The following is a 27,207-nucleotide window of genomic DNA, read 5'->3' as shown; positions in this document are numbered from 1 at the left end:
CCCGCCCCCTCCACTCAAGCCCTGAGAAGAAATGAGACAGCTATTTCCAGACTGATATTAGGACACTTGTCTTCTCTCTGCTGGGCTTGCTTACCCTGCCTTTCTTGTTCAGTTCTTCCTTGGCCCTGTGCATGTGCATCTGGTATGTAGGACCTGGATTAATTCAATTGGGAATTTTCTGGATTATTCCCTATTCAAAGAGAGAGTTTTGTTATTTCCCAGTACATCTTAGAGGGCCCGAATGAAAACATCTTCTCCAGTACCCAGGGGCCCCTTTGGCACCTCTAGTCCCTCTGTCTTAGCATACTGCTTTACTGGATCCCTCCATCCTTCAGAAGAGGGGGGTGTCCTCTGGGTCAGAAGATGTCAGAACCCCAAGAAGTGTCCAATGAGTGAGCAGGCCTAGAGCCCTGCTGAGCTTGACCTTGTAGGGAGGGAGCTCTTCTTGGCAGCCTTTTGGCTAGGTGGGTGACATGGTGCCCTTGTTTGCTGGGGTTGGTGGTGGACTTCCGAAACCTGGGATTACTGCAGCCCTCACTTTGGACCAGGCTCTTGCTTAGCCCAAACTCACTGAGGCTCAGTTAATGAGGAGCAGTGTGGGTGGGGTATTTAAGCTAAAGGGTTGCTGCTAACTTCACAGCTTTGGCTCTAGGGAAGAATTTCTTTTTGCTCAATCCTATTCAGTGCCAAGAACATGGGATCTGCTCAGTTTATCCCCAGGTGGTGGTAGGGGGGAGAAGAGGGGAGGCTCATTTTAGGTAGAGCAGTGTCACACCAGCGTTCCAGGTCCCCCTCGTGAGGTACACTGGCTGGGTGACCCTGGCCACCCAGACCCTGGGCTTGGCAGTGCTCCCAGACTCTTAGTTTTCAGGGGAGTTGCAGATCCCATCAATGGAAAGCATTTTCCACATCAGTTCCCTACACTAATGTAGGGATCTGGACCAAGAAAGAAAGAAAGCCTATGGACAGCAGAGGAGTGGGTTCTGTTTTGGCAATGGTGACCCCCAGGGCAGGGTAGCCAGCCTGAGCCCTCCCTTTTGAGCAGTGGTGCCATTTCCCCCACTTCTCCCCATCCCCCCACAGATCCTATGAATGCCCTACAGAACCTCACAGGTGGACCCCCAGCTGGAGCGACTGGAATTGGGATGGCGTCTCGGGGCCCAGGCCAATCCCTGGGCGGGATAAGTGGGCTCGGAGGAGTGGGCCAGCCAATGACCCTCTCGGGACAGCCACCGCCTGGCACCTCAGCAATGCCCCCTCATGGTATGTCTCTTGTTTCTGCCACCACTCAGCCGAGTAAGTACCGTGACTTAGCTACTTCTTGGGAATTCCTTGACGTGGATGTTGTCCCTGAGTGTGGAGCCTTGTCTCTTGTCTCCTCTGCTAGGGATCATGGGGAGGGTTCAAGAAGGCCTGACACAGTCCCAGCTAGATGCTGGGTCCCTTGGTTCACCATTGTGGTGAATGGGGAAGACAGAAGCAAGACTTTGCTGGGCTCCCCCAAAAGCAGAATGGCCCTAGAACTGGGCTGGGCTGTTGTTGGAGGGGCGTTCAGGCCTAGGGATGGACCATCTGACCACTTTGTCATGTGGTGTTCCTTCATTCCAAGTGTCGTTAGCCCTTTGACATCACGGTGAGACTTCTGGCTGTGAGGAAGTCAGCTGGGGCTAGGGATCAGGAGACCTGGCTTCCTGTCCAGCTTCTGCCATTTATGATCCGCGTGACCTTGAGGGACCCCACCCTCTCCCTAGGCTTCAGTTTCTTCCTGTGTAAAATGGAGGGGCTTTGCCAGGTAACATCTGCAGTCTCTTTCCAGCTCTAAAGTCTGATCTCAGGACCTAACTAATGTCCTGCCACCTTTTTGTTGATGGTAGTGTTGGACCTTGTTTCTCAGCTGTCTCTTGCCTTGGGTCCCAGGGATGCTGCCCCTTCTGGCCATCATTCAGTCAGCAAGCATTTCTGAGGCATCTGCAGGTGCCTGCACCCACAGTGACTAGTGGCATTCTGCTAGTCACTGGGGGTGGAGGCAGTGGATTGAATAGGACCCGCTGTGGAACAGAGTATTCGATCTCCTCGTTCCCCTTTCTGTCCAAAGTTGAAGTAAAGCTGCAGGGTGCAGGCCCCCAAGCAATAAATAGATTGGGGCATTTCCCGAAAAAAAGTGTTAATTTGGAGGGATTAGAGTGAAGGGCGAGGGTGCAGAATCCCATGAAGATCACTAGCCTGTGCCAGCCTTGCAGGAGGGAGATGGTACCTGAGCTCATCGAAGGGACATTGATTTGGGATTAGGAGACCTGGGTTCTAATCAAGACCTAAGAGAGGTGGCAGGGGGAGGGAGGTGATTTTGGGTAGATATCACAACTCTAAACTCCAACAACAAAATGTTACCTAATAGAGCAAATAAAAATAATTGATAATTAGTGTATCTATTGATTATAAATTGATAATGCAGAATGATTTTAAAGCCATTCTTTTTAAAGTAAGTTTTTTTATGACTATCAAAATTTTGTTTTTGCGTCTCCTAGATTTTTTTGTGTCCCTGTTCTTCCCTGTCACAGAGACATCCTTTATAATAAAGAATTTTTTTAAAAAAATAAGAAAGATTTTTTTAGCAAAACTGATGTACAAAACTCTAGAGAAGGAGGAGGAGGTGTCTCTTCTTTGGAACCAGATTCTTCTTCATAATTCCTCAACATTGTTTTGTTTATTTTGTGGGGATTCTTTCTGTTTCCGTGGTTGTGTAGACTGTCTTCCTGGTTCTGCATCAGTCCACTTAGGTCTTGCCAGGCTTCTCTGTGTCTCTGCGTCCATCCCATAGCAGCATTTCTTACGGCACGGCCGCCTTCCCTTCTATTTGGGGACCCTAGCTCACACAGCTGCTCCCCAGTTGACGGGCATTGACTGGACAACAAAGATTCTTTAGTCATTTAAACATGCCCCTGCGTTCGTCTTGCCCGCACTGATGTCTTGTGTCAGTTGAATAAAGACAGCTTCTGGGCCTTCAGCTCTCCTCAGCTGCATCTGCGTATGCTTCCATCCTGCCTTGCACAAGACAGGACTCGGCATCAAGGCTGTTCAGCAAAGTGGAAAGGGAGAGGAAGTGGGCTCAAATCCTTTCTCTCTCACATAGTATCCACGATTCTGGACAGTTCACCTAAAAGGCAATGCAGTAATAGGGAAGAAGCTAGCTGTGGGACCTGGGAAAGCCATTAACACCTTCGGTGCCTTGGCGTCTCCCTCTGTAAAAAGAGGAGCTGTCCTTGGTGGGCTCCCCAGCCCTTCCAATTCTTTGGTTGACTAATTCTTTCCAGGCCTTAGATTCCCCAGCTGTAGGTGAAAGAGTTGGATCAGCTCTTCGGTCCTGTAGTTTCTGGCTCTGACATCTATAATTCTGTGAAACATTTGTTCATTGTCAGGAAGCTTTGAGGAAGCTCTGACCCAAAGGGGCATTTCTGGAACCTTTGCACAGGCACACTCACCTCTGTGATCCCCGCCTCTGTGGCTGCCCCTCTCCCCAGCGCCTGCTGCCTCTGGCCCTTGTGGTTCCCTGATTGGCATTTGTGTCAGGAAGAAAAATTTTGTGGGATGGTTGTCTTTCCTTCCTGTGGGAGCCTCTTTGCCAGCCTTGTGTTGTATGGGGGAGGATGGAGCATGAGCCGGTGTGGATGAGCCCGGGGGAGTCTCAGAACAGTGCAGAAAAGTTCCCAGATTGGAAAGGTTGCACTTTGGCTGCAGTCTCTGAGCCCCTTCTTGCCTGGCTTCCTTGCTTTAGAGGGGCTCACTGTAGTGGGAGTAGTCGTGAGGGGCTTTTCAGCTGGACAGCCCCTTGCTTTTCTGGCTCCCTCGGAGCCTGCTGAGTTTGGGAGGGGAGTCGAGAGGAGGTTTTCTCACTGTAGGCTTGGGCCTTCCTCCCCTTCCCAGTCTTCCTGGGCCCTGCCACCGAGCTGACCTCTTGCCACTGTCCCCACCCTTCATGAGGAAGGCTTCGTTTTGTTGTTGAAGGATTCAAGCCGTGGTACACAGGGTGGAGGAAGAGGAAGCATTTTCATTTTGTTCTTTTATCTGGCTTCTTTCTGGACCATCCAGTCCAGAACTTCCTCTTATTTCTGAAGATACTGGTCTTGTTCTTGGACGTGATTAATGAGGGTAAGGGGTTGTTTCCCGCCCCCATTGTTTTTGGATGGGACCTGTCATTTCAGCTGTGTGTATGACATCGCTCACCAGTGGACATCCCCACTTTTAGCGGTGTCTGAGTCACTGACAAGTGAGTCAGCGTCCTCGGGTCCGGCCCTGCTGCTGGGGGACGCGCGCCTACGCCACGCTGTCCTTCCCCAGCTCTCAGTTGTGCAGACTTGTTTCCGGGGGGAGCAGGACTGGAGATTTTAGCCACTCGGGACCAGTGGAGTCATGGGTGTGGGGCATGGCTTCCCCAAGCCGTTCTTTGAGGGTATTTTGTGAATGGCTGGTGTTTCTGGCCATGCTGAGGGCTCAGGAGGGCTCCTCTTAGAAGATCAAGGCTAGCTAGCAATTCTAAGTCACTGTAGAGAAGAAGGAAGGGCTGGGTTTTGTATTTTAATTTTTTTTAAATTAACAGATTTTTTTTCCCTCCTTCCCACTTTCTCTCCCTACAATGACAAAAAGAGAAACAAAACGCTGCCATGAGTGTGCTTAGTCGAGCACCCCCCAGCACGCACACCCCGGGTTGGCCAAGCTCAGAAGTAGTGTCTCGTTCCTCTCTGTCGAGAGGGGCTGGTGGGCTTCCTGGCCCGGCCTCGGGGAGCGCTCGGCTGCTGCTCAGTCAGCTTTTGGAAGTCTTCTCGGCCTTTTCCTAATCCTCCCGTTCCCTTGCCAGCACTTGAAGGAGTGCAAAGCCCTTGGCTTCCGGTTCCTCCTTCCCACAGAAGGAGCCGTCCTCTGTATTTTTGTTGTCCTGGACATGCTGCCTCTTCTGTCTCTGGGGGGGCAGCTTGGCTAGGTCAGAGGGCATGCGGAGTTCAGCAGGTTGCTCTATTGGGGGCTTCCCAGGAGCAGCCAACTCCCCCCCCAAAAGAAAGCTGGCAGCAGCTGGGCGGGGCAGTGCCAGGCTGAGCCAGGGCCTTGGAGGGTTTTTGGACAGGGCAGGCTCTGTGGTCTTTGCAGCCCAGCTCCAGCTGCAGCAGGTGGCTCTGCAGCAGCAGCAGCAGCAGCAGCAGCAACAGCAGCAGCAGCAGCAGCAGCAGTTCCAGGCTCAGCAGCAGGTGGCGCTGCAGCAGCAGCAACAACAGCAACAGCAGCAGTTCCAGGCCCAGCAGAATGCCATGCAGCAGCAGCAGCAGCAGCAGCAGCAGCAATTCCAGGTGGCTGTGCAGCAGCAGCAGCTGCAGGTGGCTGTGCAGCAGCAGCAGCAGCATCTGCTGAAATTCCACCATCAGAGCCAGCAGCAGGTGAGGGAGGAGGCTGCTCTGGGGAGGGGTTAGGCTACACCTGCCGGAAAGCCTCAGAGGTAGTGAGCCCCCCCATCCTGAGATTGCTGCCAGGGAGGGAAGGATGTGAGGCTAGCCCCCCTGCTGAGATCCAGCTCTCTGAGGAGCCTTCAGACCTTGAGGTTCTGCCAGAGCCCTTGGGACCTTGCCATGGCAATATCAGCTGGAAGGTTGATTTTCATCGCCTTTAGTTTAGTAGAAGGATAGCCACTGATGTTGGTTTATCAGGTCTGGAAGGAATTCCAGAAATTCCTTTGTCATGTCCCGCCCCCTCCAGGAGGAGCCCTTCCCTGTCGGTCATGCCATTGTGGTTCAGCCAGGGTGATCGAACATACGTTAATTAGGCGGCCCCCTCATCTGTTGCTTGCCGGCTGGACACCCAAGCGCAGCGCTAGGGAGGGATGGCCGCCATCCTGACCTTCTCTCCAGGGCCTGAGGTAGCAGGAGCTGGAGCTGCAAAGAAAGGAGGAAGCAGGTGCATTCACATGGGCTGCTGGGATCCTGGGACTGAGCTGGGACGGAAGGGAAGAGAATGAGCATTATAAAGCCCCTCACAGCGCCAGACACTGGTGTGGTGATTGATTCAACGACTGAAGTCATGTTAAGCTACAAGCATATCCGTTCGTTAAGCACTGTATGCCAGTTGCTCAGTAAATTGGGACCAGTTCCCTTTTGGACTTCCTTTGATTGAAAATTCCCCCTTTCCATTCATGCCCCCTCCCATGCCCATGGATCAAGGTTTGAGATATATTCATAATCAGAATGACGTGACTCAGGCTGTGGACCCAACTACTTAGAAGACTCACACTGTATCAACTTTGAGAGAGGAGATTTACATGTCACAAGGTAACCAAGAAAACTCAGCAAAGATAAGCACCATGAAACATCAGGCCAAAGCTATACAATGATGATCATCAGTACTGAATAACATCTAGGTCTCCTTATGTCCTAGTAACCCACTGCCAGCGTCCATTTAATCATTTCCTCTTGAGTCCCAGATGTCCCATGGAGTCATCTGGGCCCTGGAAATATCTTCTCTTGAACATTCTGGAATAGGTCTCATTCTCAGGACAGCTGTGAAGGGGGCCCTGCTTTTCTGTTTCCAAATTACTTGTAGACATTCCTAGACAATTGCTCTAAAATCCACCAGTAACAAGACTTAATACTGTTTAGTGTACAATATCTTAAATTGTGCTCTCCAAACCTGGAACTTCAGAGAATTTTAGTTTTAATGTACCACTAACTGTTTCTATCCTCTATCTTTATCTAAACTGTACCTGATATAAGAATTAAAAAAAACAAAACGAGTGTCTAACTGCAGGTGAACTCTTCTGTCTTTTAAAATTATCAGACGGATACTTTAGAAATGGGGAAATAATTTCAGTTTCTTAATGTAACTTTATACAAATCCTTAAATCCTTTATATAAATCCTTAATCCAATTTTGAGAGCTTATTACTAAAGCCTGAATTTTCTTACTAGATACATTTAGAAGTCTATCATATATATACATGTATGTGTGTGTGTATATATATATATATATATATATATATATATATATACACACACATATATGTATGTATGTATGTATGTATATAGTTCTTAGAGAAAACAATCAAATCCTGTTGTTTTCTCAAGGCGTATTCCATTTAATTAGAAAACTTTTGCATTACATCTTTGTCTTGAAAATGGTAGGATTTTTCATACTTGCATCCTATTATAGTAACTCAGAGATGTTCCAGTCCAAATCTATTTAGTACCATACTTATAAAACCCTTACTGCTCACCTGCCCTGATTATAGAGATTTTCTCTGAAAGGAAAAAGAAGAATATAGTTATAGCAGTGTCAAGCCTCATTCGCTTAAGGGCACAGACTGACCTGACATATACCTGTAACATGGGGCAAGCTCTCTTAGTTCTGTTTAATTCCATTCATGAGTCATATCTGACAGCCAGTCATGTAAATCACAGGGTATCCAAAGCCAGGCTCGGGATTAACCAGATGGGAAGATTTTCTGTTCAGAAAGAAAATAGTGCAGTGGGGAAACTTCCTGTTCAGAAGCAAAGAGGCTCCTACCTTAGGCCACACCAAGGTCATCCCCTCAACTTTTCCCAGGGACAGACACCTACCTGTAGCAATTCTCAGATTGCAGCACATGCCATTATCTGCTGTTGTCTCTGTGACAATTCAGACAACCATCCCTGTAATCGAAACTCAAGACATTTTTCCACAATGAGCAAAATTTTACTAATTACAACTTCGGGCTTGAATACCATTAATATTCTTGTGTTTCCCTAACAGATACATTTCATTTATCTTTTACTTATAAATTAAAACTAACCACATCCTGGCGTTTTAGACACAGTATTGTACTTATTGTATTGTATTCCTGGCTGGCTCACCAAAAAAACGGTTGCATGAGGTTTGTGCTTCAGATCATGTTGATTTATTAAGCAATGCATGCCAATTGCATAACAAATTGGGACCAGGCTTCCTCAGCTTGGCATTGGGCCACGAATATGGAGGGAGACAGATTTTTATATTAAAAGATTAACAATAAGCAGGATACAAATTAGGATGTATAATTAAGCAATGTGATTTCTAATTGAAGGAGAGATTAGTTTTTTGAGTTGGAAGGGGGAGAGTAAATAGGTGCAATTCCCTGAAATCAGAAAAAGAGGTGAACCGCATCCTCCAAGTGTCTGTATTCAATCAGTGGAACATGTAGAGGAACATGGAAACAGTAATTGATCAGTGTGATCAGTTTTCAAGTAAGAACTGTCAGCTGCTTGAAATGCAGAAATTGTGAGAAAACTTCTTGCATCAGTCTTTGAATCGGGCTGAGTTTCTGGTCAGTATAACCTAGGCCCTAAGCAGCAGAGAGAGGTGACCTGGCTTCCCACATAACAGGGTCAGGGACAGATGCTGCAGCAAAATTTTTTTCCCAATTCCCATACTAAAATAGAAGGCGAACTTAACCAGATCTAGAACTGAGTCACAAGGTAGAGTCAGTGGGGCTCACTGTGCTGAGTGCTTTACAATCATCTTCTCTTCTCGTCCTCACAACAATTCTAGGAGGTGAGTATTGTTTAATTATCTTCATTTACAGTTAAGGAGACCATACAGAGTTTAAGTGACTTGCCCAAGGTCTTAAGTGTCTGGGGGCAGATTGGAACTCAGGTCTTCCTGACTCTGCCCACCATGCAGCCTAGCTGTCTCCATCCTTGAAGGGAAGAGGACTAAAGTAGACAGAGTCCATTCTAGGAATAGAAGACAGTGCAGATTAGGAGGGGTGGAGGGAGGCAGGGATGAGACAGGAAAACAATCCCATTTGCCTGGATCATAGCTTTCATGCAAAGGGGGAGAAGGGGCTTAGGAGTTAAGGAAAAAAAAAAAAAAGAACGTTGGACATTGGCTCTAGTGAAGCTCCCAAGTTTACACTTTATTCTATAAGCGATGGGGAGTGACCTGATGAGAGCAGGAGCGGGGGCAACAGAACGATGACATGCCCAGTGCCGTAAGGCTGGAGGGGGATCAGGATAGACCAGGTAGGAGGCTCTTGGTATAGGCTGAACTGGGGAAGGGGGTGAACAGGGCAGCCCTGGTGAGTTTAGAGAGCAGGCAGGCCTTGGCAGTAGATTTAGGAGTGGGGCTTGAAGGAGGGAAGCAAAGGTCCATTTATTAAAGGCCTACTGTGTGCCAGGTGGTGACTGCACAGCCCTCCTCCACTTCAGTCCAGTTCACTTGCATGTCCTGGCATCACCTTCCTGATGTCATGGTCCTCTACGAGAACGAGCACAGACAGCAGACAGCCAGGTGCCAGGCGCTGTGCTGAGCACTTTACAAATATTTCCTCCTTTCGCCCTCATGACAGGTCTCAGAAGTATTATGATTCCCATTTTACAGTTCAGGACACTGAGGCAGACAGAGACTCGCCCAGGGTCACACAGCTAGGATGTGCCCGAGCCTGGATTTTAACTCAGGTCTCTCTAACGCCAGGCCTTGGGCTCTAACCACTGGGCCGTGAGCTGCCGTCATCCAGTCTCTTTGTGAAGGAAGACTTTTAGAGATAGGGGTCCTCTGACTCCTCCTGAGACTGCGGCCCCTTTCATTGCTGTTCAGTGCCGATGGTGGGAAAGGTCTTCCTTATATGAAATCTGCCATCTTGTTGCTCGCACCCACTAGTGAGTCAGTCAGCACTGATTAAGCTCCTGTGGTGTGCCAGACACAGACAGGTGCTGGGAATGGAGCGCTCTTGTTAATAACCGTCTATCAGAATACTGAGAAACATGGACAGGAAGTCCCAGGTCTTGTGCAGAGGCGGGGCCCTCACTAGCTATTGGGAATCAGAAGGAAATCAGGAACGGCTCCACTAAGTGAGGGAAGGAATGAAGGAGTGCTGGGGGGAGGCGCTGAGGTGGGAGGGGGCTGCCCTGCAGGGTGTGGGGTAGGCAGGCTGCCTTATGAATGGCTTTGGGGCTGTGGTCAGACCCACTCTGTGGTGGTTCTGTGGACGCTGGCTGGAGGCAGGGAGGCCAGTGAAGAGGTTGTCACAGTAACCCAGGGGAGCCCTGGCCCTGGCCACATTGCTGGGGAGGGGGTGAGGCTTGCCCTCAGGTGTTCCAGAGGTGAATTGCCTTTGGGGGGTAGGGTCGATGCTTTCCTTGGCTTCATTAATGGAAGGTCACCGTCCAGATGCCAGGACCTGGGGCAGGTAGCCTCAAAGGACTGCGGCCAGCTCTTCTGTGCGGTGGCAGGTCCCAAAGAGTGAGCCGCCGGGACTGGAGGGCCGGCTGTTCTGTAGGGAGGTCTGATTGGCTTCCTCCTCTGATGTCACAGGCAGGGAAGGTTCTAGGAAAGGAGCCTGGCAGAAGGCGACAAGGAGCAAGGGCTAGTTCTGAGCAAGGTCAGAATGGGGACAGGTTTGGGCTCAACACAAGGACAGACGTTGTGGTAGACTGAGTCAGGTGGGCATCCAGTGAGGGCGAGTCTATGGCCAGAGGCATCGGAGTCACCACGGCTCAGAATGAGCAGGGACCTCCTGGTAGCCATGTGTTCAGAACCCCTCCTTCTGTGGGTCGAGTGACGAGCCCGGGGGCTCCTATGGTAGTGAGTTAGAGATTGGGTTTGAACCTGGGTCCTTGGCTGGCCAGGTCAGGTTCTGGGCAGATCTGGATTCAATCCCCTTTATTTCCTTTAAGGCCTTTAAGGCTGCCTGCCCTCAGCTCCAGCAAGCAATCGGGGTGCTTGAGGATGGGGCCAGGGATTTTCTTCCCAGGTTACAGACATCCTAGAGCACCATGGGCCAAAACAGGACAACTTTGCCAGGGGCGCACGGACAGGCCTTGCGCAAGGACGGAGGCAAGACCAAACCTGTAATCGGAGGGCATCCCTTCCATGGGAGGGGGAAGCACGGATCTCTCCTCCAACCCTCCTCCCCACCCCCTCCCACAGAGACACATGCACAAGCACGCATACACGCAGACACACGGAGACAAACAGATACACAGACACACTCAGAGACACCAGGGCACACGCATGCATACAGAAACATACACGCACACACACAAACACATATAAAAAGGTGAGCCGTGGACTCTCACTAGCTGTGTGACTTTGGGCAAGCCACTTAACTACCCTGTTTGCCTCAGTTTCTTCATCTGTAAAAAGGGGATCATAACAGCACCTGCCTTCCAGTGTTGTTGTGAGGGTCCAGTGAGATCGTATTTGTAAAAAGCACTTAGCATAGCACCCGGCACACAGCAGGTACCTTATAAAGCTTATTCCTCGTCAAGATTTTTAGATGCCACATGGAGGAGCTAATAGATCTGGGGAAGTGCCGTGGGCAGACTTGTGCTTTAGAAGTTGGGCTTGGACATCTGTGTGGAAGAGGAAGGACTCCATCCTGGCCGTGGTGACGTGAGTGGAGAGAGGAAAGATAGGAAAGACAAGGCCTAACAGCCAACAGACCAGCTGGAAGCCAATGCCCCTTCTCCATGGGTGCCCCTGCCTGCTATTTGTTGTTGGCTCTTTAAAAATAACTCTGGGATTGTGTTTTTTAAAACAAGTTCAGTTTGACTTTACGTTATTTTCAGCTCTGCAGTCTCTCCCTTGCTCAAGTCAGCTCCTGTTCTCTGCCCGTGTGAGACCAGATCCACCATTTGGTTTGCCCCCTTGGCCCACTGTGGAGCGGAAGCGTGGCTAGGCCTGGGGCTCGTCCACAGAAGGTCAGCCTGGGTGGCGCCTTCTTTTAGACGAGCCACTCAGAGAAGCCGTCTCCTAAGGCAGGGATGGCAAGGAGGATGGCCCGACATGTGCTAGACATCTCTGCTTTCCCTAGAAGATCCCTACTATGTGACAGGCTCTGAGGGTACAGATGGAAAGAGGAAACAGTCCCTTCTTGTGAGGATCGGGCACTGATAGGAGACAAGTAGTGCATATACAAATCTATATGGCAGCAATATAAAGTGAATAAATACACGTTCTACACAGTAGTTAACAAATACCAGGTCATGTTGTGGGAAGGGGAGAGTGGAGGAGGCTGTGCTGCAGCTGGAGGGCTCCGAGAGCCAGGGAGCGTCAGGCACGAGGAGGAGAGAGGGGCCAGCTGGCCTGGGCCCCGGTGAGCACTGACTGCAGCAGACAGGTGGAGGATCCCAGAGCATGGGCGTCAGAGCCTGAGAGGATTTTCTGACACCCTGAAGTGAGGAGGGACGTCTTTCCAAACAGCATCCACTCCCATTGTGTTTACAGAAAGAACTCGAGACAGCCCTTTAAGTTAGACTGGGCAGTTCTTGTTATTGTCTCCATTTTTCAGGTTAGGAAACTGAGTCTGAGAGATCAGGACTTAGGTTGTAAGTGAACCGCCTAGGGGTGGGAGCCAGTTCTGATGGCCCCCTGCTGCCTCAGTTAGAGCTGATCTGTGACCGCACAGACAGGAATGCTAGCAGAGGCTTCTGGAGCCAGACAGGTCCTCACCACCTTCCAGATCCTCCTTTATACAGACAAACCCTGCCTAGAGTTGCCACAGCCAGCGTCCTTTTGTACCCACTTAGACGGTTTTATTGCTCTTTAAAAAGAGTTCTCTTGATCCCCTTTGTTGTTACACAAAGGTCACCTCCCCCTCCCGCACTGAGCCCCGAGTGAGGCCTGCCGGCCCGCAGTGACCGCAGCTCCCCTCAGGTGTTCCTGCATCACAACTGACTGTCCCGACGGCCCTTGGACCCCAGGGCTCCCTTGGAGCTTGGCGGCCGGCCCCACAGCGGCCCTCCCCTTGCCAGGTGTGCAGGGCTCCACCGGTAACAGGGAATGTGCCTGTTTTCTGCTTTCAGTTGCAGCAGCAGCAGCAGCAGCAGCAGCTGCGCATCGCCCAGCTGCAGCTCCAGCAGCAGCAGCAGCAGGCCATGCAGCCCCAGCAGCCGCCCCAGCAGCCGCCACCGCCCTCCCAAGCCATGCAGCAGCAGCTCCAGCAGCTGCACCACCATCCGCCGCCGCCGACGCAGGCACCACCGCCCCAACAGCAGCAGCAGCAGGGGGCTCAGAGCCAGCAGCCCCAGCTCCCGCCGCAGGCGCAGCCGCTGGTACCGCAGGCCCAGCCGCTCTCCGGGCAAATGATGCTCACCCCGCAGCAGCTCAAAGTGATGCAGGTGAGGCTGTGAAGGCTCGTGGGCCCTGAGGATTGGGGCGGGATGGGGCCGTTCTTCACGCTGGTCAGAGACGAGGAGCGCTGCCCGATGGGGCTGCAGGGTCACTGGGAGCTCCATTTCTCATCAGCTTTTCTGTTGACAGAGTACTTTTCTCAGTGAGGAGCATCCCCAGTTTTACAGAAGGAGAAACGAAGGCACAGGGAATGTAAACAGCATCCCTGTTCCTCAGCTCCCGACAGAGCCTAGGGCCCAGGGGCCATCCTCCTTTACACCTCCGGTCAGAGGATGCTTGGTCAGTTCAGTCTGGACGCCCTGAGCCCTTGCGTCCTCCCAGGGTCACGGCCTGGGCCTCACCTCAGCACCTCTTCCAGTGCCGAGATTGCGTTCTGTGCACAACGCGTTCTCAGGCGAGGTCACCTGTGGGCCGGCGTCCGGGTCCATTAACCTCACATCCAGCATCTGCTCACTTTCGTCCTCAAGGTCCGAGCCCAGATGGTTGTACAGCAGGCCCAGCAGCAGGCCAGCAGCAGCAGCAGCAGCAGCAGCAGCAGCAGCAGCAGCAGCAGGCAGCTGCAGCGCAGGCAGCCCAGGTCGCTCAGATGGCTGCCGCCGCTGCCGCGGCAGCTGCAGCCGCCGCCGCAGGAGGACAGGTAAGGGAGGGCAGGCCTGGCAGTCCGGCCTGCAGCAAGTGCATGGAGTCTGGCCTCGGGGAGCCTTCTGAGGAGGGTCCTGGCCATTCTTCTGCAGGAGGCTGGATTCTTCTTGCATGTCTGTCCTGAGGAGTGGGGGCACAGGTGTGCACTCATCCCCACTGGATGGCCCCTGCCTGGGGTGTCAGTGATGCTGGTCCGTATCTAGCATCCCTCTTCATTTCCTTTGTGCTGAACAGAGAAGAACCTGGGCATGTCACGCCTTCTCCTTCTGCCCTCTGCTTTCTTCTTCTCTTGTCTTTCTACCCCACCTGTGAGATTATGAGATTGGAATGTCAGGGCATAGGGGTCCCAAAGGACCATCCGGAGAAAAAGCAGAGGGGTTGGAAACAGGCTTGGTGACTGATGGCATTTCTGCGCCTCCAGGCTGGGTGTCCACTTCTCCCTCCTCTCCCCCTTTCTGCCGCTTCGGGGGACCGGCAAGAAGGGTGATGGCCTGGGTGGGGCCTCCTTACTTCGGGTGAGAGGCCGTAGTCGCTGCTGGGAGGCCGCGGGCCCGAGCTCGGGGCCACCTCGTGCGCTCGGCCCGCGGGGTGAGGTCAGGACGAGATGGGCTGGGAGAGGTTTCTCTCGCCCTTCTGTCTCTGTGGGCTCAAGCTCGGGGAGTCGGGCAGGATCGGCCCCCTAGCATCGGACGTAGCATGGTGATCTGTCCCCGTGGATCCTGCCCCTGCTCTGCTGCAGGGAAGATGCTCTGGTTCGTGGCCCAGGCCACCTCGGGGAGGACGTTGAGGGCGGTAACTGACCTGTCACTCGCTCAGCTCACGCCTCACCTGGGCGTGTTATTTGGAAGAGGTGGATGATGTCTATGAAACTGGAAATGTTCTTTAAATGTTGTGCAGCCAAGACCCCCCCATTTTGGTCTCAGTGTCCTCTGCAGAGCGAGGTCGTTAGCGTCTAGACGGTGCTGGAAGCGCCTTTCAGCTCTGACGGGCTGGTCCTGAGCTTTCAGAGGCTCGACCTGTTCCTCCTGTTCGGTGGCGAACTTGCCAAAGCCCTGGGCCGGTGCCCTGAAGGCGCTTGCTCGGGCCAGTGATGGGGCAAGGAGCTGGTGACCACCTGTTGGTGTGTGCCAGGAGGCCTGGCCTTGGTCAGACAAGCTCTGGAGGCCCCCCGTCCTCTTCTTGGGGGCAGGGCCAGGGTAGGCGCCCACAGTGGCCTCCATAAAGCCCCCGCGATCAGATTGGCCGCGTCCCAGACTCAGCTGAGCGGCACAGGCCCTTCACAAAGCGGAGTCGGCTCTTCCCCCAGGGCGAGCCGTCCAGCAGTTTTTCTTTCCGACAGACCGACCACTAGACCCCTCTGTCCCTCAGTCACCGTGCAAGCCACCGAGAGGGGCCGGACTCATGTGCACTACCCCTTGGTGGGAGCTGGAAACAGCATTGGCTGGGGGGGGGTTGTCCCCCAGCTTCAGACAGGATTCTGCCAACGTCTTGGGGCTCTGCTGTCCTTTTGTGTCTTCACACGGGGTGGGGCTGTCGCCAGCCCCACAGCTCTGCCCTCTCCTCTTCCCACCTCCCTTTCCTCCACCGCCCTCTCCAGAGTAGGCCTCGCCCCACTCAGGGTCTGGCATCAGCTGGCCTCTTAGTATTTGGAGCTCTGTACTGGGCCTGCATCCATGCTTGTCGTTTCAAGCCCAAAGTGAAAGCCTAAGAGAGGCGAGTGTGGCCCCCCGGCTTGGACGGCGACCCGCCGCCCTCCTCTCCCCGAGGGGAGCCTCCGTGTGTACACTTCGTTGTTTGGACAAACAGATGGACTGGCTGCTTCCTTGGGCTCTCTGCTTTGGAGTTTGGTGACCTTTCCTAGGAGGGAGCTTTTGGCTTATGACCTCAGTGAACTTTGAGGGGAGTCCCCTGTTCCCCAGCTGTTTCTCAGACTCTGAGCCTCCACAGAGCACTGTGGAGGAGGAGGGCAAGGACCGACTGCAGGGCTGGTTGGCCAGCGGCCCTGGCACTGCCAGGGGGCTCTAGTTGCTCGTGGCCACCTTTCCTGGAGGGGGCTGTGAGGGTCTCTCCCCTTGGGAATTGGGGGCAGAGAGATTGGAGCACTTAAGTTGGTGAATCTTCCCGAAGGTTTTCTGTCAACAGGTAATTCCTGTTCCTGGCCAGGCCAGGCTCAAGGTGAGCATCCCCAGTGCGTGGCGTTCCTCCGAGATCTTCTGTTAAGCAGCTCTGCGTCAGAGGCTGCCCCGGCTCCTGGCGCCATCCCAAGCCAACGGCGGCTTAAATGGGGATCACAGGGGGGCCAGGAGTACTTTCTCTGGGAGCCCGAACTGGAGCCGTGGAGACTTGGCTGCTCGCGTGGTAGGGCCTTCACCGCTCCCTTGGTGAAGCTGGCAGACTACATCAGCAAGTTGCTTTGTGGCCGCAGGCCAGCCGCCCATATGGCCTGTGACGTGGCTCGAGAGGAAGGTGTTCTTCCTCAGCCATGTGTTTTGGTGTGGGTTAAGTGGCACCCTTTCTAGAGTTTCAGCTCCCATGGGTGTGATCCCTGGCTTACTGGCTGCCCGTTGTGGCTGAGGCCTAGGGGCAGGGATGGGGCAGATTGGGATAGTGGACAGGCCTCAGGAGGCTTCGTGGTGCTGTCAGGGCATCTGCATGCTTTTTGGAGCGGTGCTCCCCAAATGGCAATGGACTGGCCCAGACGTGCCAGCAAATCCCTGGACATTGACTCTGCCCCTTCCCTGGGTTGGTGGCTCCTCAGGGCGAGGGGCAACGGGCAGGGTTCAGAGTGTCGGGAGCCTCTCTGGTCAGACAAGTTTGTGGCAGCTGTAACCAGAGCTGGGCCCACATTTGCCTTCCTTTCTCTTAGCGTAGAAACAGAGGCAGCTATGATGGTGGGCAGAGCCTCCATTTGGAAGCAGAAGACCAGGCCTGGTCATTTACTAACCAGACTCAGTTTGGTCTTCTGTAAACTGGGGAGAATAAGCCTCGTGCCACATTCCTCACAGGGAAGACAGCACTTTGGGGACTAAGGGGCATGGGGGTGTTGTGCTGACATTCCGAGAGGGTCAGTGACCTCTTGTTCAGGTGCCCCTCCGCAGGAAGCCCTGTTGGCCCGTTGCTTACATATTCTAAGGACAAAGAATTCCTCTTGTTGCCAGAGGACGCTCTCTGCTGGGCCATGGCACCAGCCTAGTTAGTCTGTGTCATTTTATGGATGAAGCTAGAGGAGAGAGGGCTGGCCTGGAGGGGGGGGGGGGGATCTCGCTTCTGTGCCTCTGGGTGCTAGGTGGAGTCAGAGGCGCAAGCAGGTGTGGTGGAGCGGCCCAGCCTGGCTTGGGGGTCCAGACGGTCCGGTTCTTGTTCCTGGCCTGATGCTGGTGGGTTTTCCTTTCGGAACCCTGCCTCTGCCGCCCCCCCCCCCCCCCCATGGCTGCATGGACTGAAGCACACAGAGCTAGCCATGGGCCGATGGGAGGTCTGCGTGTTCCTCTGCTGCTTCCTGCTCCTCTTTGTCGGCCGCTCTCTGTCCTTCCTTGGCTTTGTTAATCTTAACTAGCACACGCATCCTCTCCCTGCGCAGAGAGGTGCTGCCCTCCTCCCTCCCTCCTCTTTCACCTGCTCACTGCCTGGAATGTGGCCGAGCAGACCCCGGGACAGCAGATGTCTGACTCCAGGTAACAAACAGAGGAGCTGGTGACAAAGCACGCACACGCACGTTGTCAGGGTTACGGAGTCTGAAATGACTTTTAAACAACTTTGTTTAGAAACTCTAGCACACGCCAAGTGCCTGCCCCTCGCCATCCTTCTCCCAAACTGGGAGCCAAGCTGGGGGGCATGTCCCCATGCCAAGGCCGAGAGGAGGAGAGACAGGATCTTTCATAAAACCTGCTTCTGAGCTCAGGCCTTTGGGGCAGAGAAGGAAGGTCTTGAGCCAAGGCAGTGGACATGCTCTGCCCGAGTTGTTTCTCTCTTCATGATGGCTGCCTCTGGGTTTTGGAGGTGGTTAGTGCAGCAAGGGAAGCCACCTTCTGGATTTTTCCCCGAGGGGGTGAATCCAAGAATTCCCTTGCCAAGTTGCTGGCAGGGCCACCCAGGGCCGGGCAGCTGAGGGCGTGAGGCCGAGGACCTTGGCTCTAATCCTGCTTCTCTTCTGTTTGGCCTTGGACAAATCACTCCCCCTCTCTGGACCTCAGTTTCCTCCTCTGTAAAAGGAGCAGATTGGACTTGATTCCTAAGGCCCCCTCAAGCCCTGTGATCTTATTTTTTTGCATATGCACTTCCCAAGATTTATTTCAAACTCAAGATGTTTGGAATTTTAAAAAAGGAAGCTGAAAGAGGAGGATCCCAACTTTCCCCAAAAGAAATCTTTTTTCTTTGCTGCTGAATCTCCTTATCAGTTGCTTCAGGACCTTGAAACTCTCTCCAGCTGCCTGGGCCCTGCCCACCCGCCCAAAGCTCACTAGTGTTCCCTTCCCAGAGGCTGCATGTGCTTCTCTTCATCCTGCCCAGAGCCTGCCTGTGTTTCCTGTTTTGCGATTACTTTTGTCTGTCATCCCTCTGTCCTCAAAGATGATGACTACAGCCATGCCCCGAGGTGGGACGCAAATAAGACCACAGTTCCCGCCTGCCACTGCTGGGTCCTCCACACCACCCATCGCCTTTCCTTTGGGCGGACAGCCAGTGCCACAGGTATTTATGGAGTTGTTACACAGGCTGTTCTGGAGGACAGCAGGCATCGAAGCTGGGGTTTGTCGGCCAGCGATTTAGAGAGTAGAGGGCTGGCGGGGGACCTCCTCACTTGTGGGGGGAGGCTTCCCCCCAGCCAGTGCTTGCCGTGTGATCAAGAAGAAGCCCTCAGCTTTCTAGGAGTCCAGATGAAACCTTCTCTGTGCTCTGAATACCCCTCAGTCACGTCAGTGCAGGGCCCTGTGCACCTCGCACCATATGGTCTGCCCTGGGGAGTGTGCTGGGATGGGTGGCCCTGGGCATACGTTTCAGTGAGCCATGAGATATGATGAACTTGGGAACGAAGTGGATGTTGGTTTTTATATGTGTCCTTTTTTTTCTTGCTGAAGCAAACTCAAGTGTTAGTGTCTGTGCCCTGGAGTCACTGCTGGAGGGCTCTGCCTTTGACCCTGTGGGGGCCACTCGGCCTCCTCATCCACGACGGGGCACAGTTGATATGAGCTGGGGAGGCAGCGGGCTGGACTGGCAGCTAGAGCCCAGGGCTGAATCTGCCCAGATGCAATTTCTTATGGATGGATCAGGGTCAGCTGCTGCATTTCTGGGTGCTGAGGTATAGCTGGGTGACATATCGTGGGAGGCCACGTCGTGGAGGCCATTGACAGGTGGGAGCCCTGCCAGAGATTCTTGAGGTGCAGCAGAAGGAACGGAGGCCATGGAGGGTCCAGCAGCCAAACTGCCCGGAGCTAACTGGAGGAGGGGGAGGGCGACTAGGCCCAGTGGATAGGGGCAAACTGCAGAGGAGCACAGTCCATCTAGATGCCAGGAAAAGCCTCACCTTCACAGGAATAGGCTGTATCTGAAGATGGATGGGGAGGCCTCCCTTGAGGGCTCCGGGCGGTTGGTGCACACACCGATGGGCTGATTCTTGGGTAGGGTTGGGCTGGATGAGGAGCCTCAGGCGTCCCTTCCAACACTGATTCTGTAATCTGCCACACTCTCCACTCCAGAGTTCAGGGAGAGTCTGGGAGGAGAGGTGGAGACTGCCCTCCCAGTCTGTCCTCAGCAGCGGTGTATGCATGTTAACCGAAACCTAGGCCAGACCCTCAGGAGCTCAGAGCTCCGCAGCATTCTGTCAGAAGGACGGGAGGGAAAGACCTGGGCATGCATTGTATGTAGCTGGGAGAGACGTGAGTGGGGGACCTCCCTCCATCTCTCCCTCTTTCCCCCTCTCCCTTCCTCCTTCCCTCCCTTCCTTTTCTTCTGGCCTACCTACCTGCAACTTAACGGCGTTCAACAGGATATCACTGTAACCAAGAGGTCTTCATTATGAAACACGTATTTGGTCAGCTCTTCAACACTCACACTCACACACAGGCACTCATACGCTTACACTCATACACGTGCTCGTGCGTACACGCTTACATACACAGACTCCTGTACGCTCACATATGAACACACACACACACACACACACACACACACATCCTGAACTGCTCTGAAATTCAGTTCTTCATGTCCCAGATGATTCCATCTTCCAGATCCCCTTCCCTTTCTCTCATAGATTTCCTCCTTTAAAAAAGTTTTCCTTTATGCCCTTGATGTTATTTTTTTAAATTAAACAAGCTATCGAAGCTCTTTACAATGTTATCCCCGTAGAAGGACACATCGCCCTCCCCGCCCCTTGATTACTCTCAGCGTGCGTTTGGGAAAGACCTCGTGTGTGCCTGGCACTGTGCGGGGCTTGGAAGTACAAGAGATAAAATGAGACTGTCTCTGCCTTTGAGGGGTTTCCATTTTGCTCAGCCAGCAGTAGTGTGTAAGAAGTAAGTACAGAGTAATAGGGGGATTGGGGGGGACACCAACACTGAGCCGTTACCAGAGAAGTGGGGGAGGGGGAGCCAGGTGGGGGAAGCAGCTGCTCACGGGCACAGTGTGCCCCACAGCCTGTCTGGGGGGGGGGGCAGAATGGCCGAGACGTAGAAGGTGTGCAGATGCAGAAGAGCTGGGCCCAGTTGTCTTCTGCTTCAGATACCAAGAGACGAGTTGGTCTTCGGTCTGAGGAATGCAGGAGGAGGCAACATGGCATTTCCTGAGCAGGGAGTGGCATGGGCAGATCTGTGTTTTAGGGGTCTCAGAGAGATCGAGAGGGAGGCGAGAGAGAAAGTCATTTTGAGCTCAACTGCTGGTTCTGAGAGGAGAGAAAAAAGGCCAGATGCCTCGAAGGGCTGTCATGGAGGTGGGATGGAAGAGCCAGGCAGCCTGTCAGGGTGGGTGCGTGATGGAGAGAGAAGGGCCCTGGATAGTTTTGAAGCTGCAGGCCTTGGGGATTAAAAGGAGGGAAGGAGGAAGAGGAGGAGGATTTTGGAGAGTAAAGATAACAGGTTGTATTTGGGAGATGTCGCTGAGGCTTGTATGGGACCTGAGCTGAGCACCGAGCAGAGAGAGATGAAGGCTTGGCATGCAGGCTTGGAAGTCATTGATAGCGAACGGCTTGGGCAATCCATGGGAGTTGATGAAGTGATTTATCCGAGAAGAGAGAGGGCTTGGCACAGGGCCCTGAGGTCTGCCCTTGTCCCGTGATTGGACCCAGGTGAGGACTCTGCCAAGGAGACTGCTGAGAAAGCTCTGGGCAAGGAGGAGAGCCCAGGGTGGTGGCGTGAAGACGCAGGGAGAAGAGAGCTTCTCCGAGAAGGAGGCTGATCTGAGAGGCCAAGGCCTGAGAAAAGGTCATCAGTGACCTTGAAGAGAGCCGGTTCGGTGTGTTGATGGGGCTGGAGCCAGGTGTGAGCGTGAGGAGGAGGTCACCTGCTGACAGCTTTTTCTCTGGTTTTGGAAGGGAAAAGAGAGAAAGAGGGATAGCTAGCAGGACTGATGAGCCAAGGGCATGCTTTTGAATGAGATAAACCCAAGAATCTAAGTATCAAGTAGGAAGTGTTTTGACCAAGAACAGTCCCTTCCTTTTCCAGATGAAGGAAGTAGAGGACCAGGCAGGGCAAATGGAACCATCCCTGGTGGCCAAGCAGGAAGTAGCCGAGCCTGGGAATCTGCACCTTCGCCTCCGAGTCACAGCTCCAGGCTCTTCTGCCCTTCTCCTGGTGTGATTGTCCTGTCATTTAGCCAAGTGGCTCTGAGGCCCGTGTGAAACAGTAGGGATTTGGAAGTTTCTGGGAGTAGAGTCACGGGCCATGGAGTAGAAGATCAGAGAATTGGGGGCATTAATGATTTCTGAGGCCCAGAGGGGCAGTGAACAGGGGAAGCTTAATGAATAGCCATTTCCATTGAATTGAAGTGACTTGCTCAAGGTCACCCAGATAATAAGTAACACAGCCGAGATTTGAACCTAAGGCTCAACGGCCCGGGCCCTTTCCATGGCATCTTGTGTTCTAGCATGTGAAGCTATAAGCAGTGACCTAGGGAAGGTGTCTTGGCCTAGCCTATTTCTGAAGACCTTGGTGCCAAGTATACTTTTGAAGGGAGAGGGTTTAAGCATCTAAAATTTTAGGCATTAGATGAGGGTGGAGAGCAAAACGCCCTCTATGTCCCCCTTGTGCCATGAGTCCATGAAGGTACACATGCCGTTTCCCACCTGGTTGCCTGTGCCTGCTCTCTCTGGTCCCAGGGCTGACCTGGACTGGGATCTCTCTATCTCGATAGGCCCAGTTCCACGAGGTGCCAGTGCTCCATGAAGCCTTCCCAAGTCTTCCCTTGCCCCCAAGCCAGAAGTAGAAGGGCCTCTTTCCTAGATGATGTTCTAATTTATGCTCTCCTTCCTCTTACTGCACGGTCACTGAGTCTTTAGGAGAATGATCTGCACGTGATGCTCCAAAGATGTCCTCGATAAAAGGGCAGAAGCAGGTGGTGTTTGTGTCGTGCGCAGAGTGGAAGGGGGCAGAGAGTGCCGGGCCGAATGCTGCTTTCCAGGAGGAATTCAGACTCTGCAGAGTGAGCAGCCCCGTCAAGGTTCTCTTTATGCTGCGGCATAGAAAGAAGCCTCTCGCCTCTGCCAGAAATCATCCACGATTCCCTCACAGATTAACAACCGAGTGCACCGTGTTCAGCACTATGCGTATTAACAACATGGTGGAGACAGGGAGGAGAGCCAGCTCGTAGGCCCAGCTGGAAAGAACCTCTTCAGATGACCCTGCATTGATGCATCAGGCTCCAGGGTGCAGCAGGGCCTCTTAAAGGACAGGAAAAACCATGTGGAAGAACAGCAGCTGTTGTTTAGACCACTCTGAGGAAAATCTCACTGGCAAACACTTCACAAGTAAATAAAATACAAGAAAACAGAAACATTCCATTTTAAAACTAGTTCACCGTGTGACCTGCAAGGATCCTCTGTGCCAGTTAGAGGGCCCATTTCTATTTTAATTTGACGCCCCTGGTCTGAACAGTGAGATACAATTGGCTGGGCTGATCCTGGGCAGAGCTTATTGTGGGTCCATTTACCATGAGCAGGCACCCCAAAAAGACAAGTCCTAACAGAAGAGCAGAGTAGATCACATTCATTGCCTTTGGGAAACAATGTGCAATCCTCACATGAAGAAAGGCCCATCTTTAGACCAGGTTTCTGGTAATGATGGAGTACTCTAAGTTGTACTGTAGTGGACACCAGAGAAAACTGAAGGCTCGGCAGGCAGGAACCAGCTGGAACGATGCATGGGAGTCAGGCTGGAGAAGGCGTGTGGCGCCTGTCATCACAGGGACAGCTAATCCACAAAGAAGGCGGGCTGACCAAACAGCTGGACCAGCCGCCAGGCTCACCGGGGGCCGGGTGGAGTGGGGCTGGCGGCCATGGGCAGAACTGCCGGCCTGCAGCCTGCCCTGCTGCTGGTGGGCCCGAGATGCAGCAGAGCAGCGGAGCCCTGTCTTCCTGGCTCAATGGCCTCACATGGTGATTGGCGAGGGCTGGAGCCACAATGGCCGTCAGGGTAACAGGAGGGATGCTTGTTCAAGCGTGGGTCCTGTGGTGTGTGTCCTCAAGCAGATTCATGTTCAGACTAGGTAGGCCTGGGTCAGAGGCCTCTCCAAATTCCCAGGGTCTAGAAATGAATGACCTGAAGCTTTACCGAATTCAGTAAAACTGTGGTGCACAAAACATGAGCTGAGGGATCAGCCCTCAAAAGCTCCAGAATGGGGCAGCTAGGTGGCGCAGTGGATAGAGCACCGGCCCTGGAGTCAGGAGGACCCCAGTTCAAATCTGGCCTCAGACACTTAACACTCACTAGCTGTGTGACCCTGGGTAAGTCACTTAACCCCATTGCCTAGCCAAAGAAAAAAAGCTCCAGAATGGCAAGTCTGCTCTAGACTTGTTTATACTTGGAAAGGCTGCTTCCCATGGCAAGGAAGAAACATGGGGTGTTCTGGGACGAGCACTGGTGTTCGAGGCCTCTTGATAGTCTGAGTTCGAGCCTTGGCTCTCCGATGTGTCTGTGGACTTAGATAAAATTGCTTTCTCTCCCTAGGAAACCTGCATCCCCTTGTAGGCTTTGCTGCTAACAATCTCTCGGACAGTGGGAATGTCACTGAACCTCCCTCCTGTGGATCTTTGCTTCCTTTTTGAGACATATTCTCTTGCCAGTTTGCCATTCAGTCCTATCGCATCCTGCCTCCTGCTACCCAAGGAACTGTGAAGCCAGAAGGCAGCCAGGCTCCAGAAGACTTTGCCTCATGCTTCTGCTGCTCTTCCGTGTCTGGGTCCATCAGAATGCTCGTCGCTCCCGTGTTTGTGGCTCTTTCCCTGCTGACCAAGCTCAGAGGCTGGGACTTGCTTAGATGTCGCCTCCTCTCGTGGCGTGGACACTGCGCCCACCTCCACGTGACCACGCGGTGAGCTGTGTGCCCATTCTAGGCCGCAGATCTGCCTCCCAAACCTCCGTCTTCCCACCCTGCTCTGTCTGCACAGCTTCCTCTCCAGACTTGGTGGCCTGATCCCTAATCTCTGCTTCCAGGGCCTTGATAGGAAATTATGCATCTGGAAGGATAAGGTGGTTGTAGATTTAGCTCTGGGGGGGACCTCAGAGGCCATCTCCTCCGTTCAGTTTTGGAGGACCAGAGGATGAGTGATTTGTCCTACAGGTGACAGACGGATGATGGCAGAGCCAGGATCTGTCCACACATCTCGCAGCTCCAAATCTGGGGCTTTCTCCTTTACGCCATGTTACCCAGCCTCAGGGCTAGGAAAACTTGGCTTGGTGCCTTTCAACTCCGACCTTCTGCGGTCGATCCCCATGTTGTTCTGATGGCTCACTTGATGAACGACGGCCTTCCTGCCTCCGGACACAGTTTGATCACATTCTCCCTTTCTGCAGTGAGATAGCATGCAGTAAAACACAGCTGCCTGTGGCCAGCATTTGAGGTCCTCGGCCATCCTGCCTCTGATGTTATTCATATCTGCCTTTTCCTCCCTTTACCCTGCCACCCTTTCGCTAGCCTCGGGAAAGGTCCTCATCCTCCATGCTGCTGCCAGAGTGGTTGTTCTGTGGTATTTGTAGCTCAGCTTTCTCTTTTCCAGCATTCCCACATACCCCCTGGGCCTCTCTGCCTCCCCACTGCTTCCCACCTACAGTGTCCAGCCTCCCCTTCTTTGTCAGGCTCAACCCCTGAGTTAAAGCCCAGGTGCGATGCTCCTTCCTTCACTGGAGCTAGGAACCTTCCCTCTCACAGCCTCCACTCCACCCTTGGTCTTTTTCACACTAGTCTCACTTATCATTTAATATTAGGGATTTGTAGTTATCTTGTTTTACGTCTTATACCTTGCTAGCTCTTGTCCTAACACTGAGCACAGAGTTCCCGTTCAGTGTTTTGCTTCTGTAATTATTTGATTAATGTGAGCCTCATCTCGTAACACTTCTCATTGTTTCCAGGACATTCCAGTTATAGACTCACTTTCCTCTTGAGTTGCCTGGCTTCTCCAGCCTTTGTTATGCCATCTCCCCACCTTCTCACTTCTCTCCTTTTCTTCCAGCCTTTGCTTATTGAAATACTTCCCTCTGTTCAAGGGTGAGTTCAGACTCCCATTACCTTCCCCACCCCCCATGTGCCCTCTCCAAAATATCTCAAACCATTGTGGCCTCCCCTTAGCAAGGACCTCCTCCTTCAGATTTCTCATAGCCCTCTCACCTAACCTTTCCTTTCACTGACCCTGTTCAGTGGTCTGTTATGTATGTAGAGGATGTCCCCAAAGTCTTAGTGAAATTTAAGCTTTGTACTAAAGAAGATACCCTTCACCCACATAATACATAATTAGGAGCCTCATGCATTTTCATAGACTTTTTGACCTCTACCTACTACCCAGAGGACTCAGCTCAGCTTCTCTCCGTTTCCTACTAAGTAGCCCTTTTCCTCCAGTACCAAGAGCATGGGTTGGCCCTTACCAGGTCAAGGACGGCTGACTCTCCCCACCACCTCCAACCCCAGTGAATTTTTGAGATTCAGAAAGCTCCCATCAGATCCTGTGAGGAGAAGCAGAAGGCTTAGATATGCTCCCTTATCCACTGACCAAATCCTCAGATTACCTTTTTGCCCCTCTAACCTGGCCCCTTGGTTACACTGGGTCCCCTTGGGCTCAATAAAATGCTTTTTGAACTAAGGGGAAAAAAACACATAATGCACTGTGTCACAGCTCTGTGCTGCTAAGGGCAGGCTTTGGGGACACCTTATGGCTACCCAGTGCCCTCTGTGTCACAGTTCTGTGCTGCCCTCAGACTTTGGGGACACCGTACACTCACCCAGTGCCCTCTGTGTCACAGCTCTGTGCTGCCCTCAGACTTTGGGGACACCGTACACTCACCCAGTGCCCTCTGTGTCACAGCTCTGTGCTGCCCTCAGACTTTGGGGACACCGTACACTCACCCAGTGCCCTCTGTGTCACAGCTCTGTGCTGCCCTCAGACTTTGGGGATACCGTACACTCACCCAGTGCCCTCTGTGTCACAGCTCTGTGCTGCTAAGGGCAGGCTTTGGGGACACCTTATGCCTACCCAGTGCCCTCTGTGTCACAGCTTTGTGCTGCCCTCAGACTTTGGGGACACTGTACACTCACCCAGTGCCCTCTGTGTCACAGCTCTGTGCTGCCCTCAGACTTTGGGGACACCATACACTCACCCAATGTACTCTGTCATAGCTCTGTGCTGCCCTCAGACTCTGGGGACACCGTACACCCACCTGATGCACTCTATGTCACAGCTCTGTGCTGCCTTCAACTTTGGGGACACCGTACACTCACCCAGTGCACTCTGTCACAGCTCTGTGCTTCTGAGGGCAGGCTTTGGGGACACCTTATGGCTACCCAGTGCCCTCTGTGTCACAGCTCTGTGCTGCCCTCAGACTCTGGGGACACCTTACACTCACCCAGTGCCCTCTGTGTCACAGCTCTGTGCTGCCCTCAGACTCTGGGGACACCTTACACTCACCCAGTGCCCTCTGTGTCACAGCTCTGTGCTGCCCTCAGACTCTGGGGACACCTTACACTCACCCAGTGCCCTCTGTGTCACAGCTCTGTGCTGCCCTCAGACTTTGGGGACACCGTACACTCACCCAGTGCACTCTGTGTCACAGCTCTGTGCTGCTAAGGGCAGGCTTTGGGGACACCCTGTATTTCGCCTAGCTTCTCCTTTGAACTGTAATCTTCTCGAGGACAGGTGAAGCATCTTCTTTCGTTTTTGGATCCCTGGCAGCTAACCCAGAGCCTGTGAATATTCATCGAGAGCAATTACATTGCCAAGTTGCTGTTACTTGTCCTTCATCCTTCAAGAGGA

At 53.0% G+C, this 27,207-nt stretch overlaps 1 protein-coding gene across 1 annotated transcript in view; it reads left to right on the top strand.

Moving 5' to 3' along the window:
* The window catches only part of MED15 (mediator complex subunit 15), a 90,821-nt gene that overhangs the window by 40,175 nt on the left and 23,439 nt on the right, over nt 1-27,207 (top strand). Inside the window, 5 exon segments of the mRNA XM_078154491.1 lie at nt 1,084-1,263; nt 5,140-5,423; nt 12,794-13,108; nt 13,589-13,628; nt 13,631-13,758. Coding sequence (XP_078010617.1) covers nt 1,084-1,263; nt 5,140-5,423; nt 12,794-13,108; nt 13,589-13,628; nt 13,631-13,758 — 947 coding nt within the window.

This window comes from Phascolarctos cinereus, unplaced genomic scaffold, assembly GCF_003287225.1.
Source record: "Phascolarctos cinereus isolate Bilbo 61053 unplaced genomic scaffold, phaCin_HiC Scaffold_4;HRSCAF=312, whole genome shotgun sequence".
NCBI lineage: Eukaryota > Metazoa > Chordata > Mammalia > Diprotodontia > Phascolarctidae > Phascolarctos > Phascolarctos cinereus.
Note: the sequence above shows the minus strand (reverse complement) of the source record. Positions and strands in the feature narration are given on the sequence as shown.